The sequence below is a fragment of the Pezoporus wallicus genome, unplaced genomic scaffold (genome assembly GCF_028554395.1).
Source record: "Pezoporus wallicus isolate ANWC-B61680 ecotype Strahan unplaced genomic scaffold, APGP_CSIRO_Pwel_v1 contig_1851, whole genome shotgun sequence".
In the NCBI taxonomy this organism is placed as follows: Eukaryota; Metazoa; Chordata; class Aves; order Psittaciformes; family Psittacidae; genus Pezoporus; species Pezoporus wallicus.
In genome coordinates this window covers 398,048-413,622 of record NW_026635653.1, presented here as the reverse complement: position 1 = coordinate 413,622, position 15,575 = coordinate 398,048, and the positions used below count along the sequence as shown (strand labels likewise).

Genomic DNA, 15,575 nt, shown 5'->3' with positions numbered 1-15,575 from the left:
TGAGCAAACACTAACTCAAGCCAATCAGCTGTTTTCACGTCACAGTGTAGTGCAGACACTCTTTGCAAAGACCACAAGTGGTCTTGAAATTGTGATAGCTAGTAAGTCCAGAGTCCAGGTAGTAATAATTTTCAGGAAGATCCCATCAGGTCTCTGCTACCTTTTGCACCTCTGCACCATGCTCCCATGCATAGCTTAGACATGCTATACCAAGCTATACAGAATAACAGTTTTAGCAATTAATAAAATAGCATGTGGGCTGCACAACAGACTCAGGTAAAAAAATTACTGCAGTATCCTGGCCATGAAACTATTATCTTTAGCTGTCTGGTGCCTCACTAGACTTTGATTCTTGCAAAATTAGTACAAAACCAGGAATACTTGGAGTCAAAAGCACAGCACACAAATACATGAGTTATTTATATTACCTCATCACAGCACAGCTTGCAGTAAATTCCACACTATGAATAATTACCTATTTTAGGGTATAGCTAACTCATGTCCAAGATGCTGTCGCTGCAACAGAAAGTATTTAAACCTCTCAGAGTTTCTGCCTACTCTGAAAAGGTACAGCATGTGAAAGAATGAAGTAGAAAGTATGTCTGAATTACAGAAGTATGTTTATATTATGTTGTGAGGGAGGTTTGTTACTTGTTTAAAAAAACGTTTTACCTTTATCTCCCTTTGCACCAGGAAATCCTGGAACTCCTCTACCTGGAATACCTGTAATAGAGAAGCAGAAAAAACTTAGAAGATGGAACAGACTTAAATTTAACATGTAATGAACAAAAATTTATTAAGCAAGTATAAAATCTAAATAAATGGTTTATGCAAAAGTTTTTCAGTGCAGAGACTTTGTTATATATTGGTATTGTATCTAGGAAAATGGGTCCCATATGACTGAAAACCCTACCATAAGAAAAGGCAAGCCTGCTCCGTTATTTCACAGCAAAGTTGAAGACTGAAATTAATTTCAAAATATACCAATTCTTTGAGGTATTGCCAGCTTTTGTGAAATAAATTCTTACAAGATTACACTGACTAAACACAGTTGCTCATCTAAATGATCACCTTTACAATGATGGATGATAGTAACTTGCAAGACAGCATACTAACTTTATTTTCTAAGGTTCCATTCAAAGTACCTCAAACCCAGCACACCCCTCTACCAGCTACTCTTGTGTAGCCTGTCTCAGTGTTTTTTTGAAGCCCATAAACTTAATACGAGAGTCGCAGTACCTTGTTCACCCTTTGCACCAGCAGCACCTGGAATCCCATCATAACCTGGCTCACCCTTCTGTCCAATGGAACCAGCAGGACCTGGAAGGCCAGGTTCACCTGAAAAAAAAATTCCCATTTTTATTTCACTTTCATCAGACTTTCTGTTACACCTTTTATTCCTCTAAAGAAAAGCTTCACTTATTCTTTTACTCCCACAGAGACCAAGCAGAAGCTGCATGATGATTTCACTGTAACTTTTCTTTGAGGTTACTTCTGAATTAAATCAGTGTGAGACAGGTCTCAAGTATTACCAATTTTGACATAGCTAATTATAATGAATTTCAGTGAGTTTAAAGTGCAGGAACTGCAGCAAAGACTTGTGAATGGCACAGCCCATTTTCCAATGAGATGATGTGTCCTGCAGCCAGCAAACTAAAAACATAAGACTCCAAGTTCAAAAATGTTGTTATATTCATAACAGCAATGGACTTATTCCTCTTTAACACCTGTTGAATGATGTCAGTGTGGTGACTGAGGTTTAGGCCCACGGATCAACTTTATTGCTTTTAAGTTAACTCAGAAACAAGAGAAATAATGTCTATAGCAACAACCAGTGCTGTGGAAGGTGGTAAAATGTCTTCTATAAACAGTGTAAAAGAAGTCTTAGTCCCACACTACATTGACTCAGATTTAGCTGAGAAACAGTGCTGTCTTATTTTGCTTATGAAATGAACAAATGTAGCAGGAAATAGCTGAGCTAAAACAAGTGTAGGATGCCACCGTATTTGTTTTAGCCACTAACCGGAGGTGAACAATAATTTAAGTAGCATTTGGTGTTTTATATTTCTTTTTCACCTGGTTCTCCTTTTAAACCTGGAATGCCAGCTAAACCAGGAAGTCCTTTTTCACCCTTTTCTCCATGGCGGCCTGGGCTTCCTAAAGAAAGGAAGAAGACATGGGTTTATATGCAGGATATTTCATATAAGTTTCACATGAATTTTTCATGGCAATTTATGTTTTATTAAAGCATAAAGACTTGCCTGGAAATCCTGCTATGCCAGGGGATCCTTTGGGACCTGGGGCACCCGGCATTCCAGGAATTCCTGCACTACCCTTTTCACCCTTATCTCCAGATAAACCTGGACTACCCGTTCTTCCTGGTTCTCCCTAGAAGAAGCAACACACGTTATAAAATCCACACATTGATTATGAATCAGCTCTTTCTGTTAGCAATGGTATATGTCACCCCTCTGAACCATCAGACGTATAAAGAATTTTTTTCCATTTATAAACAAAGTAATTTAGGATTAAATTTGGCATGAGATTCCACTATCAGAATTACTGACTTCTACAGCAACTGCTTAATACACACATATTACTCATGAAAATGAACAGTTTTCTATGAATTATTATGACAGTTTTTACAAAGTCTCTTCCAAATTAGCCTCTTAGCTTATTGTCCTTGGTTCAGTTCAAAACAATCTTTAAGTCTTCAGCAACTTTGCTACCAGATTGGCTTTATTTTTACAATTATTATTTATAATTTCATTATTAGTGCCATTGTATAGCTAGGAAAAAGAATGTGAAACAAATGAGAATCCTGTTAGAACAGTATTAGAGATTAGATTAACTTTAGAGAACTGTATTAATACAGTTCTCTCTTCGGTAATATCTGAGCATTTTAGAGTTCTTTTCAGCTTCCCAGTATTTTTGTCAAAGTACAGAAATACTGTTTCAGTGTGATTATTTGCTCTGTTTGTAAAAAGCCCTTTTCACTTTATTTACTTAGCATTTTTAAAAAGTTCTTCCCCTCACCCACATTTCTAGCACTGTAAATTAGCCTATTCTGAAGAGAATTCTAAGCAAAAATCTTGGAGACAGTGGTCCCATCAAACAGAATGCACCTAAAGCTGCACATATGTATACCTTTCAAGTTTCTCATCGGGTACTTGAATAAGCACATCTGAAAATACAATAAGATAGCTTAAAGACCAACAGTGTCTTTTCAAATAAGGTATTTGGTAGAGACAGACTATTAAATCCTTAGGGGTATAAATACCTTTTCACCAGGAGACCCTGGAAAGCCAATTCCAGGAAAACCTGGTGCTCCTTTGTCTCCTTTTTCACCTTTTTGCCCAGGGAACCCTGGTGTGCCTGGTGAACCTGGTACACCTGGCAGACCCTTTTCTCCAGGTGTTCCTAGTAAAAGAAAAGGAAAAATGGATATATCAGAACTAGTGTTACCTTAGCAGTGTTGACTATGATTTTTCAGTGTTACCTTGGTCATTCAGAGGTAGAAAAGCAATGGAACTCACTAAAAATAGGTAGTAAATTAACTTTTGAGATTCACTCAGTAAATGCGACTTTTATGGGAAGATAAGCTCTTCTCATAAGAGAAGGTCATAATCTTGGATAGAGCTCTTGCTAAAAGTAAGATCTGAATAAAACTTTATGTTGATTTGAAGAATTTCTAACAGGCCAACAGTGACAAAGGGACTCTGCTGTAGAAAATTTTTCTGTCCCACTTTACCATTTCAGTCTTCCACCTTTGATTTCCTAAATATCTAGGCACAAGGCCATCTGAATAGAGACCAAGTTTCCGTGATGAGACATAAGTTCTTCTCCATTCTATTCTTTACCAATTCTCTTCACAAAGACCTAGACCACTACAGTTTGTAGTTAAAAGGCAGTACACAGCAACACACCAAACATTTTAGAAGGTGGTAAATACACAAGAAGCTTAATGCAGTTCACATACTAGCAGAGACAGAGACAGAAAAAACAGGTACCAATTCGAAAACTGCCTGCCTGCTACAAATACACAAATCCTACAAATCCAGCTAAATGATTCTCACGTAGAAACTTAGGAAACCATCCTATTATTTGTATATCACAATAGGATTGAAAAAGCAGTGTCCCAAAAGTCTAAAGTTCAGACACTGCAAACAGTGCAACCATTTAGTAGATCTACTCCAACAAATATCCTATACAGGTCTCATAATGTTCTATATTAATTTGTGGAAAACAATAGCAGGAAATTACCAGCAGTCAGTACCTGGCAAACCCATTTCACCAACCGATCCTTTTTGTCCTGGAACTCCTGGATCCCCTGGGAATCCTGGGGGGCCCTGATCACCTTTTGGTCCTACGGACAGCAGAGAAATTAAAAGTCCCATTAATTAACAAGGTTTCAAATACCTGATGAACAGTCTCTCTGTTGCTAGCTTCAGACATACCTGGCTGTCCTGGAGTACCAGGTTCACCATCTTTCCCTGGAATTCCTGGTTCTCCATACTCCCCACGTAACCCTTTTTCTCCTGTTGGTCCATGGTCCCCTGGACACCAAGAAAGCAAACACAGTGAGAGAGTTCTATTCTGTGAAAATCTACTGTAATGCCATATAATAGTCCTTCCAGTTATTTTTTGATCACTGTTGCTTCTTTCTACTGAATAAGGAAATGGCTGAATTCAAGCTTAAGATGCTGTACAGTAAAGTCACAGTTGAGTAAAACACAACTTTCCAGTTACTAAACCAGTGCTGAGGAAAGGCGGTAAACAATTACAATTTTATAGGTGTCTGTGCAAATTACAAGGCAAGTTATGTCTTTAAATGAAATTGCAATTGAACATGTGTTTGAGTCAGATTAATGAGTTACTTCAGAAGTGCCAGACTCAGGTGTTAACAGAAATTATTGATTTGACCTGCTGTTGAAAAAGGTACATGTAAACAACCACTTCACAGACGAAATCTGCTGTTCCCTCAGTTCTATCTAATGTTAAAGTATCTTCATCATTCCAGAAAGCTTCACCTCTTATTTTGTAGTGTGCCTCTTATCTAGGTTTAAGGTCCCTGATTTTTGGTCATAATCCTTTCTGTTAGTGTCACATATAGGCAGAGGGCAATAGGTTACTGAAAACAGTTCATTGAATGTTTTTAAGGAAGCAGACTTAATTCATAAGGCCCCAAGATGTCTGAAACTTTTTTTCATTAAACATCACTGATCATCTTCCATAAAAATACTGTGTCTTTTTTGCACAGTTAGTATTTTAGAAGCTTTTTAAAGCATTACTGTGATATTCATGCCTAGAGAGATGAAGGCAGATGATAAAATTATAAAGAATAACTAGATTATTCTTCTTTACTGGTACTAAAAATCTTTGGGTTGAAGAAGACGAGATGGGCAGAATAACAGCAAAAATAGAAGGCTGGGATCTCCTTGGAACCTAAACTTCCAGGCTGCATGAGCCAGGCCAATCTCTAGACTTTGTGTGGCCAGGAAAAGGTACAGCATAGATGTTAGTAAGCATTCATTATCAGTGCTGGAGAGATGAAGTTAGAAACCAAAGAAATCAATTATTTGAATTTCTCAGCAAAGGCTTCTTTATATACATGTAACCAGTGTGCCTAATTCGGATGTCTGGAAAGAAAATAAAACTAATTATCAATCAGTCAACTTCAGCAGTAGATAAGAAAGTAATGAGAAACAGCCTATGCAGATTTGGTTTAAAGCTTTTCATATAACCATATATATCAAGATCAGGAACAAATGAGAAAATTAATCTAGGTGAAACCTTTATAGACTGGGAGCCTCATCAAATACTCTTAGAGGCTGCACCTTAGCTTAGAGACAGATGCAGTCCATACTTGCTCCTGCCCTCCCTTGCAGTTCAAGGGTGTCCAAGCTTGGAGACACTTCCTATCCACATGCCTAGGCTTTTCTGAGACCCAACCAGGACACATGAGCCCAGGTCCCATTCTAACAAGAAGTCAGGACATAGTCATAAAAGGTACATAGCCTAGGAAACCATCCTGTTTCCATAGTTCAGATATAGCATAGCACGGTTATTAGTGAATCACTGCCAAACTGAAAAGGAGTCTCAAGTGCTTTGTCCTGGGCCCAATGGAGAATAAATAGATGAAACATACAGATGACACTAAATTGGAAAGCCTTAAAAAGAAGACAGAATTAGATGGCAGAAGAGTTCGAGCAAAAGTTGAAATCAACATAATGAAATTCAAAAAATGCAATACACCACATACGTGATAAGAAGTCAAAAGCATGCATCAAAATAAAAAAAAATTGCATAGGCACCAGTCTAAAAGTAAAGTACTAAGGATTATAACTAATCACAAACTGAGTTTTCTGTTGTTTCAGAAAGGGAAATTTAATTCTAGCATGACCCAAATTGAAGTCCTTCACTCGTTTTAGCAAAGTGTGCTCTAACAAGGATGCAGCCAAACTGGGGAGAAATCAGAAAGGGTAACAAGTATGATAATGATTTCAGAAAACATGAATTATAATGAAAGGCTGAAGGATCTGGTTGAGGGAAATGGAAAACTTCATGATCTCAGTAGCTCCCTTCTAAGCCTTACACTTCTATTTTAACTAAACAGTTATCATTTACTTAAAAACTCTTATGGGATATTTTTAATAAAAAGCAAATCACAACATAAAGTGGACAAATAATAAAAGTATAAAAAATATACACTATCTTTTCTTTGACAGGAAAAACAAAAGAGAAAATTATCTGAAACAACTAAATTTTCATGTAATGCTGAAAATAAAAGTCCAAGAAGAATGCATTATCTAAAACCCCCTAATATCTCTACCATCATTAAGTTTCTAAATAGAAAGTTGATTGTCTTTCTCCTGCATATTTCCAGATGTTTCTAAAGCGATATAAGTTGATCTTTTGGTATTGGTGGCATACAATGTGTCTTCCCTGAAATTTCTTGAGGTCATAAAAAACACATGTGCCAAAAAAAGGCAACCCACTTTTTCTTACAGTATCAGTTGGTCTTCATGGCCACATGAACAACAGTGGCCACATGGCCAACAGTGTTTCCGTTATATGTTTACATGAAAGACAGCTTTTCTCTTCTGCTAAGCTCTAGTTTCTACTTTTAAAATTTCCTTTCTTTTGAGAGTATTCAGATGAAAGAGGCAAAATAGACTTTACAAGGGCAAATGGAACTTCTTCCATCCAACCAAACCCCTTTCTCTGTCTGTGATTAATCTTCATTTCTGTGGAGTTGAAAGATACCAGAAACGTATCTGCATTTGCGGTGTGAAATACTTTAATCTTACTTCAAAAACTAAGATACAACTGAACTCAAAGCATTGCTGCTTAACAGTATATAGTGTTGATTACACTTATCCACAGTTAGAAACTAAAGTTACCTTTTTCTCCTTGATCTCCCTTTTGGCCTTTGAGACTAACCATATCCATGGTGTCCATTGTTCCAGGTTTTCCTGGAAGGCCAGCTTCACCTTTATCTCCTTTGACACCAGGATCACCCTGTGGTCCAACTACACCTTTGAAACCTTGGCTACCTATAAAGGGATAGCACAGAATATTATAGTGGCATATAAATTTATAATTAATAAAATATCCAGTAAACATGAACAAATGAAATTAGCTATTCATTCAGATTTTAAGAACCGAATACCATGCTTTGGAACATCTCATTTATCTAATATCAAGACTTTCATACCAGGGCTTCACAACAGCTCTGTCAAAAAGTTGAGATATTTTTTCCTGCCTCACAGTCATTAATTTTAGACTCTGAAAATAACAGGGGTAGGAGTTTGGCAGTAATGCAGTCTTATAGTACCTAAAGGAGCCCTACAGGAAATCTAGAGAGGAATGTTTTACAAAGGCATGTACTGACAGGATGGGGGAAATGGCTTTAAGCTGAGAGAAGGGAGATTTAGATTAGACATTAGAAAAAAATTCTTCACTACAAGGGTCATAAGGCACTGGCACAGGTTGCCAAGAGAAGCTGTGGCTGCCCCATCCCTGGAAGTGTTCAAGGCCAGGCTGGATGGGGCTTTGAGCAACCTGGTCTAGTGGAAGGTGTACCTGCCTGTGGCAAGGGGGTTGGAGCTAGATGATCTTTAAGGTCCCTTCCATCCCAAACCATTCCATGATTCTGTGATTATCTGAAGAATTTAAATAAGACTTTCCTTCTGGATTTTTATAATTTCAAATACAGTGCTTTCCTTGGAGTAATATCTGTAGCACCTAGCAAACCTTTACACTGTTGAAGAATGGATCAAAAATCATGGCTCAGTGCTCAAATACATGACAGCTCCTAGGATATGGCTTTCTAAATTACGCTATTTCTAACTTAAAGGGAAGTTACTTGATGTAAAACATTCCTTAGGCCAAGCATACTCAATTTGGTGATTTCCAGACTTGCCTTCTGCCAAGAAAATTGAATTTTACAGCTTCGATTTTTAGAAAATCTCTCTTACCTTTTTCACCAGGCAACCCTCGATCTCCAACTGGTCCAGGAGTTCCCGGCAATCCAGGAGTTCCCATAACTCCCATTTCTCCTTTGGCTCCTGAAACCAAAGTGAAAGCGTGATTAACAGACACAAAGCAAGCAGTGTAAAGAAATACACAAAACAGAATCATTTACTCTCTACCATATTAGGAATTGCACTACTTAAGGAAAAATGGGACAAAGAAGATGATTTAAAAAAGCCTGATAGAGAAAACAACAGTAAAAAATAGCGTTATGAAAACCAGAATAAAACTTTGTAATGTTTTTTTGATAGATTCTTAAAATTTCCTATTACAGTAAACAATGCTGTCATTAAGAAAGGCATTATTAAAACCCCATTCTGTCACTGAAACCGTGCAGAATAATCCTCTTTCATTATTACAGGCTAAAAGCTAGTCCCTGCAAGTCATTGGATTTGACCCACCAAAGGACTTGAATAGCAGTTCAATTACATCTGCACAGAGCTGCTTTACTGATGTAAGCCCGTGTGCTTTCCCAGGCTTGGGCTCTTTGATGGATCAGTTCCTGACTGAGTGAAAGGGCATGATCCCAAAACTTAATAAAAGACTAGTCAAAGATGATGGTTTCTGAGGGAAAAGTTGTTTACCTGCTGATCCTTTGAGTCCAATGGCCCCCTGTGGACCTGGCAGGCCAGGTAACCCCACAGACCCTGGTACTCCAGGCTGGCCCGGGCTACCTTTATCCCCTTTTGGTCCTGGCATATCTAGACCTGGGATACCAGGAAAGCCCCTTTCTCCTTTTATTCCAGGAAACCCTAGGAAAAAAAGTAGATACAGGATTAGTCCTTAATAGAGCATGGTGAACGTGGTTAACAAGAATATCTGATAATGTCCACCTGCGGTTCAGGAATTACATAGCATGAAGAATGAAGACCCAAAGGCAGACAGCAGAAATAGTCCTCATTTTCTAACCTTATATATATTATCTACCAATGACCTGAGGATAACAAACAAAATGGCAGGCATTTCCTGGAGGCCTCGCCCTGTGTTTTGGACCAGACAGAGGCAGCCCACCAACATGCCCTTCCATGCACCCCCACCAACCTGATACCACAAAACAGTTCACAAGCAATGCTTTTACCAACACCAGTATCTACTTATACCAAAATTCCACTCCTAAGCAGAGTACTTTCCTCTCACCTGGTGGTCCCTGTGGTCCTGGCTGCCCAGCGGGTCCCGGCGATCCCTGTGGGCCCAGCCCTGGTGCGCCCGGAGGGCCCTGCAAGCCTTGCAGTCCTGGGAGGCCCGGGTCGCCTGTGGGGAGACAGAGACAGAGACTGAGTGTCCTCCGACGTCATTTGAAATCTTTGTGCTGAAGATGCTAGACAGGGTGTTTTTAACTACTTGGCCAACAGGGCATCACTTGAGCCTATAATGCCTCCTTGTCTCTGCTTGGAGGAAGGGCTGCTCTCTGCTGCTAGCATTTCTTACTGGTGGTTGGTAGAAGAAAATAAGGAGAAGAAAAAAGGGCAGATACCAGCAGGACATCTCAGTAGTGAATAGGCTTTTTGCTGCATCTATGAGGGAGTAACTTTAAAAGAAATAGAACTACAGATCTGAATATATTTCTGGCAATGTTACCTCTGAATCCTTGCTGTCCAGGTATGCCTGGAAAGCCTTGCTCACCACGTAAACCAGGCAGTCCTGCACTTCCCTTTTCTCCAGGGATGCCAGCTGGACCTGGAGGGCCTGGCAATCCTTTAGGGCCAGGGATTCCTACACCAGGTTCACCCTAGCCAAAGAAACACAACACATTAGGAATCAACACATCAAAACCAAGAATTCATTCACTGACTATTTAAATCACTCAGAGGCTATTGAACCACTATACATGACTACAGGGGAGAGCTGTAAGCCCCTTAGTGTTAATGTCAAGCATTCATCCATCTACTCTGTTCCTTTGTGTGCATAGTAGGAAACATAAAAAGGACAGTTTGGCCAGCTTTGGGTTGGTTTTTTTTTAGGAGCAGGATCTTTACACACATTCTTTTTAGCAAGGACAGTCACAAATAGCAGTACCAGGTGACACCTACTTTTTGACCTTGTAAACCTGGTACACCTGGCAAGCCATCCAGGCCAGGGGTTCCTGGGGTCCCCGGAAGACCAGGTGAGCCAGGCTGACCTTGGAAACCTATAAAACAAAACAAAACAAAACTCACATCATTACTGTCTCCGCCTGTAAGTGTCCTCAGCTGTTTCTTCAAGCCTCTAATGGAACTATTCACATCTTCCATTCACTCAACACCCGTATATGCTCAATAAACTGAGATGAAGGTTCTCTCCCAGGCAAAGGTCTTGGGGAGTGGAAAATACAGCTTTTAGGCTAAGCCCCAGGAAAGACAATAGGTAGAGCTGAATTCAAGGAAGGGTCCTTGAAAGAAATGTGTTTGATATGCCATGCCTTTCTTGCTGGCATCAAAGACCATTCAACAATCCCTTTCCAGATGCAACAGGCCTCTTCTGTTCAGGCTCATTCCACAATAATCTTGGAAAAACTGGAGGTAGTCACAGGTAAAAATTTGCTTTTTCTGCTTGTTATGTCTTCCTGATCCTTCCAGTTCATTGGTGTGTGGAGTCAAATAAATGAAATAATAATGAAGACAAACAGGAACTTTGGGGATTTAGGTGGCTTCTGAAAGTTCAGTCATAGAATAGTTAGGGTTGGAAAAGACATAAAGATCATCTAGCTCCAACCTCCCCACCATGGGCAGGGACACCGCACACTAAATCATGTCATCTAAGACTCTGTCTCGATAAACCATGACACCCAGTCATCCAGTTCTAAATTAGTAACAGTACTATTAAGCACATCTCCCCAAAATACAAAGCATTTAGACTCCCTCTAAGCTATATGCGTACTCTGACAATGGCCATGCAGGGAAGATTAAAATTATGCTGAACAAGCTGGTATTCTAACCAAACCACTCTCAGCCACCTGGGACACAGCAGAGTTATCTCTGGCCCAAAAATGTTATATCAGCATGGTTTTTCAACCAACCACACATGGTGCTTCATTTCTCAGAAAGGTCATCTCATCTCTCAGCAACCTCAGTTGCCTCAAGGTAAGATGTTGCACTATATCACTTTCTATTCTGGGACTAGCCTTGATACTATATCTGCACATCACTGCACAAAGCAAAGCAAGTGTGTGTTGAAAGTATGCTTATTGTGGCGCTTGTGGACTTCCGTAACGAAGGTTTTTTAGCTGTACCTCCCAAATCTCATGAAGCCATGGCTGAGTGAGAGTGCATACCTCCATCCACACTCCAGTTATACCAACAGTGTTAGATGGATAACTTTATCTTACCTTTGGGTCCTGGAGGTCCAGGGAACCCTATACCTGGCTGCCCAATAGCCCCTTTTTCTCCTGGAAGGCCAGGTCTACCTGGAAGCCCAGGATCCCCTTTGTCACCTTTGCAAGTGAAAACAAGAAAAACGTTAAGACGAAGGCCAGCTTCTGGGGAACAGAGCCATTATGATCATCAAAGATTAACAGGCTACTGTACCTTGGGGTCCAGGGAAACCAGGCGGCCCAGGAAGGCCATCTGCGCCAGGAGGTCCAGGGAGTGTTACAGTTCGTCCTGCTTCGCCTTTTGCTCCTGTGAATGTCAAGACGTAAAGATGTAATGTAAAGATTAACTACAGGAACTGCTGAAACTAAACATGGGAGTTTCACCCAGCCAGCAATATTAGTCCACCCATACCATTACAACTGTCTTATTAGGGAGTTTTTTTTGTAGAAGATTCATAGAAAATTAAGATGAAGCTAAACCATTCCATTTGGCCTAAAAAAATTCTTCAAGAAACCTGCTCTCAAAGATTAGCAGTTATACTGCTGAAATCAAACACTAATTTAAATTAAAAAGTTTTTTTTTATTTCAGTCTTAAATGCTGGTGGTCCTGCAGGTTGTATCACTTAAAGGGCACAAATGTTGGTCTTGGGTTTTGTTTGTTTGGGTTTATTTGTTTGTTTTTTTTTTTTTAAAGCATGTTACAGCATTACCTGGAAGGCCTGGTAAACCTGGGGTTCCAGCAAAGCCTCTGTCTCCTTTGTCACCAGGTAACCCTGCAGCACCTATCCCAGGGGGGCCAGGAAAACCTCTTTCACCACGTACTCCAGGGAATCCAGGCTGGCCAGGGGGACCACGTTCTCCTTTCAAGCCAGCTGTACCCTAATTTTAGGAAAGTATAAGTGTACTTTTTGTCTGATTGATTGGCAAGACAGAACACATCATCCTCTCTGAATATTCTGTAACTTGGATTTAGCACATGTATCTGTAATACTAAAGAAAGTGGATTTTCTATCACTGAGTTCAGTGGAAACTGGGCTCCACATGGAAATTATAACTAGTATGCAATGCAATTAATTGGACCATGGAGGCTATGTTCCCAGTGATAGATCTGGGAGCATAGGGAGCTTCATCTTCAGCTCCACATCCGTATCAGCTGCAAGACTTTGAAGCATTAGTTTCCACAAGAAGGGAAGTATGCTAGAACAGAGTTGAACCCTGCCTTAACAATCTCTATTTGGATAGCTGCATTCCTTCAATCATCTCCAGGGATCAGCTAAATCATCAACATTAGTTCTCTCTATTAAGCTGTGAGAAGGGAGAATGGAGCAAAACTGTTATCTATGCCCACAACCTTGTGGAGGAAGTATCCCTGCTCTACAGCCCTGAAAGTAGCAACTCCATGCTGAATACATCTGAGTCAGATCACTTATTTGCATGACAAGCAAAAAAGGGTCAAAATCTAAAACAGTCTGTTGTTGAAAGACCTTCTTCCCCACTAGTTCCAGGGAAAATGGAGTCTCCCTCTGAGAAAGAATGAACTACTCAAGGTAAGGACATGATGCGGAACAATAAATGAGGCAAATAAACATAAAGCATGTTAGGGCATAGAAACATGTGAATTTTGATCTGAAAGACAGAACGCATAGGATAGTATGTAAACATAAATAAACACACATACCGGTGCTCCTTTTTGACCCTGGAGACCTGGCAATCCATCTTTTCCTGGTAATCCTTCTCTTCCAGGAATACCTGGTTGTCCTGGGAAACCAGGATCTCCCTTTTCACCTTTCAGGATAGAATCATAAGAAAAATCTCCTGGTTCTCCTTTTGCCCCAGGGCTGCCCATAAGTCCTGGAGTGCCGGGGGGCCCCTGAAATTTCATAAAGTCAGATGTCATCGGTTGCCCTACCAACCCTCCAACTGATGCAAAAGAAAAGAAAACTTTAGAAATTAAAGAGTAGATCCAAATCATGCAAAACCATTAAATTTTGAATTGAGAAGGCCAAATGAGAATATAATCTAGGACACAGAACTGTGAATAAGAAATTAATGCAGATCTTGACCATTTTGTCATTTATCATATCACATTTTAGAATATACATATAAACTGACAACACTTACACAAGACCTGCAGGCCAAGATACCAAAAACATACTCTGAATTTTCAATACTGGATTGCACCTATGCCTATTTATGCAATATCAGCATTAACGTAAGTAAGGCTTTTTAAAAAGGCATTTTCAGAGTTGAAGTGTCTGCCCCAACCTTTAAATGCTGAATTACGTAACTCTGTGGAACCTACTTCCCTGATACAAATGCAAAAACTATACTTCTACATTTCCATGATAATTTACAATACCAGCAGAACTAATACAAGAAAATAACAAACTTCCAGTATGCAAACTCAGCCAAACTTAGAGGTTTAAATTGCTTATACAAGCCCTCCATTATTTTCTTTCTTTCAAAACCTTTTAAATGAACTATTCATCAAATATATAGACTATCTATGAAATTGATTGTCTTACACAAAACTCAAACATTATTTGCACAAGAGCTAAGGTTAGCTGAAGGATGAAAGCTTCTTCCTGGGTAGTTTATTTATGACATTTAGCAGACACAAACCCACATTTCCCTTTACTACTAACATTAATCAATTTCGTAAAATTAACAATCACAGTCAGTAGGTACTATCAACAAACTACACACATGCTCAGAGAAGAGTTTTCTAAGCATCCCTGGAAGAAATTATCTATCTAATAATATACCTATAGGATTTCCAGAATTCAAATTTTTCCCTAAGTGTTTTCTAGGACTTAGATGAACTTTTCTCATAGAAACAGTCTCTCTAATTTCAAGTGAATCAGAGCTACTCACTAGGGTAGTAAAGCACAAACTTCATGGGCAATGTCCACTCATTATGACTGATGTGTGCCCTCCACTTAAACCTGAACCAGAACATGGTCAAAGGTGATCTTTCCATTAGCTTTGGTGGGTCTTGGATCAGAATCTGGCTCTGGCATGTTTCTAAGCAATGTGAGTGTGCGAGGCTGGTCTCTATGCAGTTTTTCCAAGCTAAACTATATGCTGGATCACCACCTGGCTGAACCCTGTGGAGCAAAACAAGCTTAAAAGAATTCAGAACAGCAGCCAGTCCTTGTCTGATGAAAGACATGAATGGAACTTAAAAAGCAATAAAGGGAAAATATAAAGGTGTGGCAACACATGTGCTGAGAACAAATACTAGACACAAAACCCCCAAAAAATTAAATATATTAGGATGTCTTTCATTTTTCTCCACTATTTCTTTCAAGGATCCCATTGATACTATAATAAATTCAGTCGCCGAGTAACATCATCTTATTTATCATGGTAGAAATAGAGAATGGACTCCATCTTAGCTAACTTTCATTGTCTGAAATCAAGCATCTAGGCTTTATTCATATTCAAGGGAAAGAAACAGATTCCTTGAAGAAGGAATTCATGCAGGGGTTGGTTTAACTTCTGAAGGTGCTTCTCTCTTACCACTAGTGATAGAGGGAGTTTGTGCACCTCCCGTATGTGTTAAAGCTAGTGCACATGAATAACGCTGAGAAGTTATATTCCCAAAAGTGATCGGCTGGAAGAAGAAAAAAGGTTTTGGAAAAAGAAGTCTGGGAAGACTCTGACAAACTCAGTCTACTTACATTAGGAATGGTGTCAAAATTCACGTTATACTACAGGAACGTGTATGCTAAGGTAGGTCTTGACAGC

The 15,575-nt window shown here is 39.5% G+C and overlaps 1 protein-coding gene across 2 annotated transcripts in view; it reads right to left on the bottom strand.

The window, feature by feature from the left end:
- Positions 1 to 15,575, bottom strand: part of COL4A1 (collagen type IV alpha 1 chain) — a 123,422-nt gene that overhangs the window by 21,045 nt on the left and 86,802 nt on the right. The window contains exons 25-41 of one of the 2 annotated variants that reach the window (XM_057397221.1): positions 13,504 to 13,695; positions 12,536 to 12,704; positions 12,039 to 12,131; positions 11,840 to 11,944; positions 10,566 to 10,663; positions 10,114 to 10,264; positions 9,673 to 9,786; positions 9,120 to 9,287; positions 8,481 to 8,570; positions 7,404 to 7,556; positions 4,458 to 4,556; positions 4,277 to 4,366; positions 3,281 to 3,420; positions 2,258 to 2,388; positions 2,077 to 2,153; positions 1,240 to 1,338; positions 673 to 723 (exon numbers count right to left, since the gene is read on the bottom strand). In XM_057397221.1, coding sequence (XP_057253204.1) covers positions 673 to 723; positions 1,240 to 1,338; positions 2,077 to 2,153; positions 2,258 to 2,388; positions 3,281 to 3,420; positions 4,277 to 4,366; positions 4,458 to 4,556; positions 7,404 to 7,556; positions 8,481 to 8,570; positions 9,120 to 9,287; positions 9,673 to 9,786; positions 10,114 to 10,264; positions 10,566 to 10,663; positions 11,840 to 11,944; positions 12,039 to 12,131; positions 12,536 to 12,704; positions 13,504 to 13,695 — 2,020 coding nt within the window. The remainder of the gene's footprint in view (positions 1 to 672; positions 724 to 1,239; positions 1,339 to 2,076; positions 2,154 to 2,257; positions 2,389 to 3,280; positions 3,421 to 4,276; positions 4,367 to 4,457; positions 4,557 to 7,403; positions 7,557 to 8,480; positions 8,571 to 9,119; positions 9,288 to 9,672; positions 9,787 to 10,113; positions 10,265 to 10,565; positions 10,664 to 11,839; positions 11,945 to 12,038; positions 12,132 to 12,535; positions 12,705 to 13,503; positions 13,696 to 15,575) is intronic. The other variant, XM_057397222.1, reaches the window with a different exon arrangement.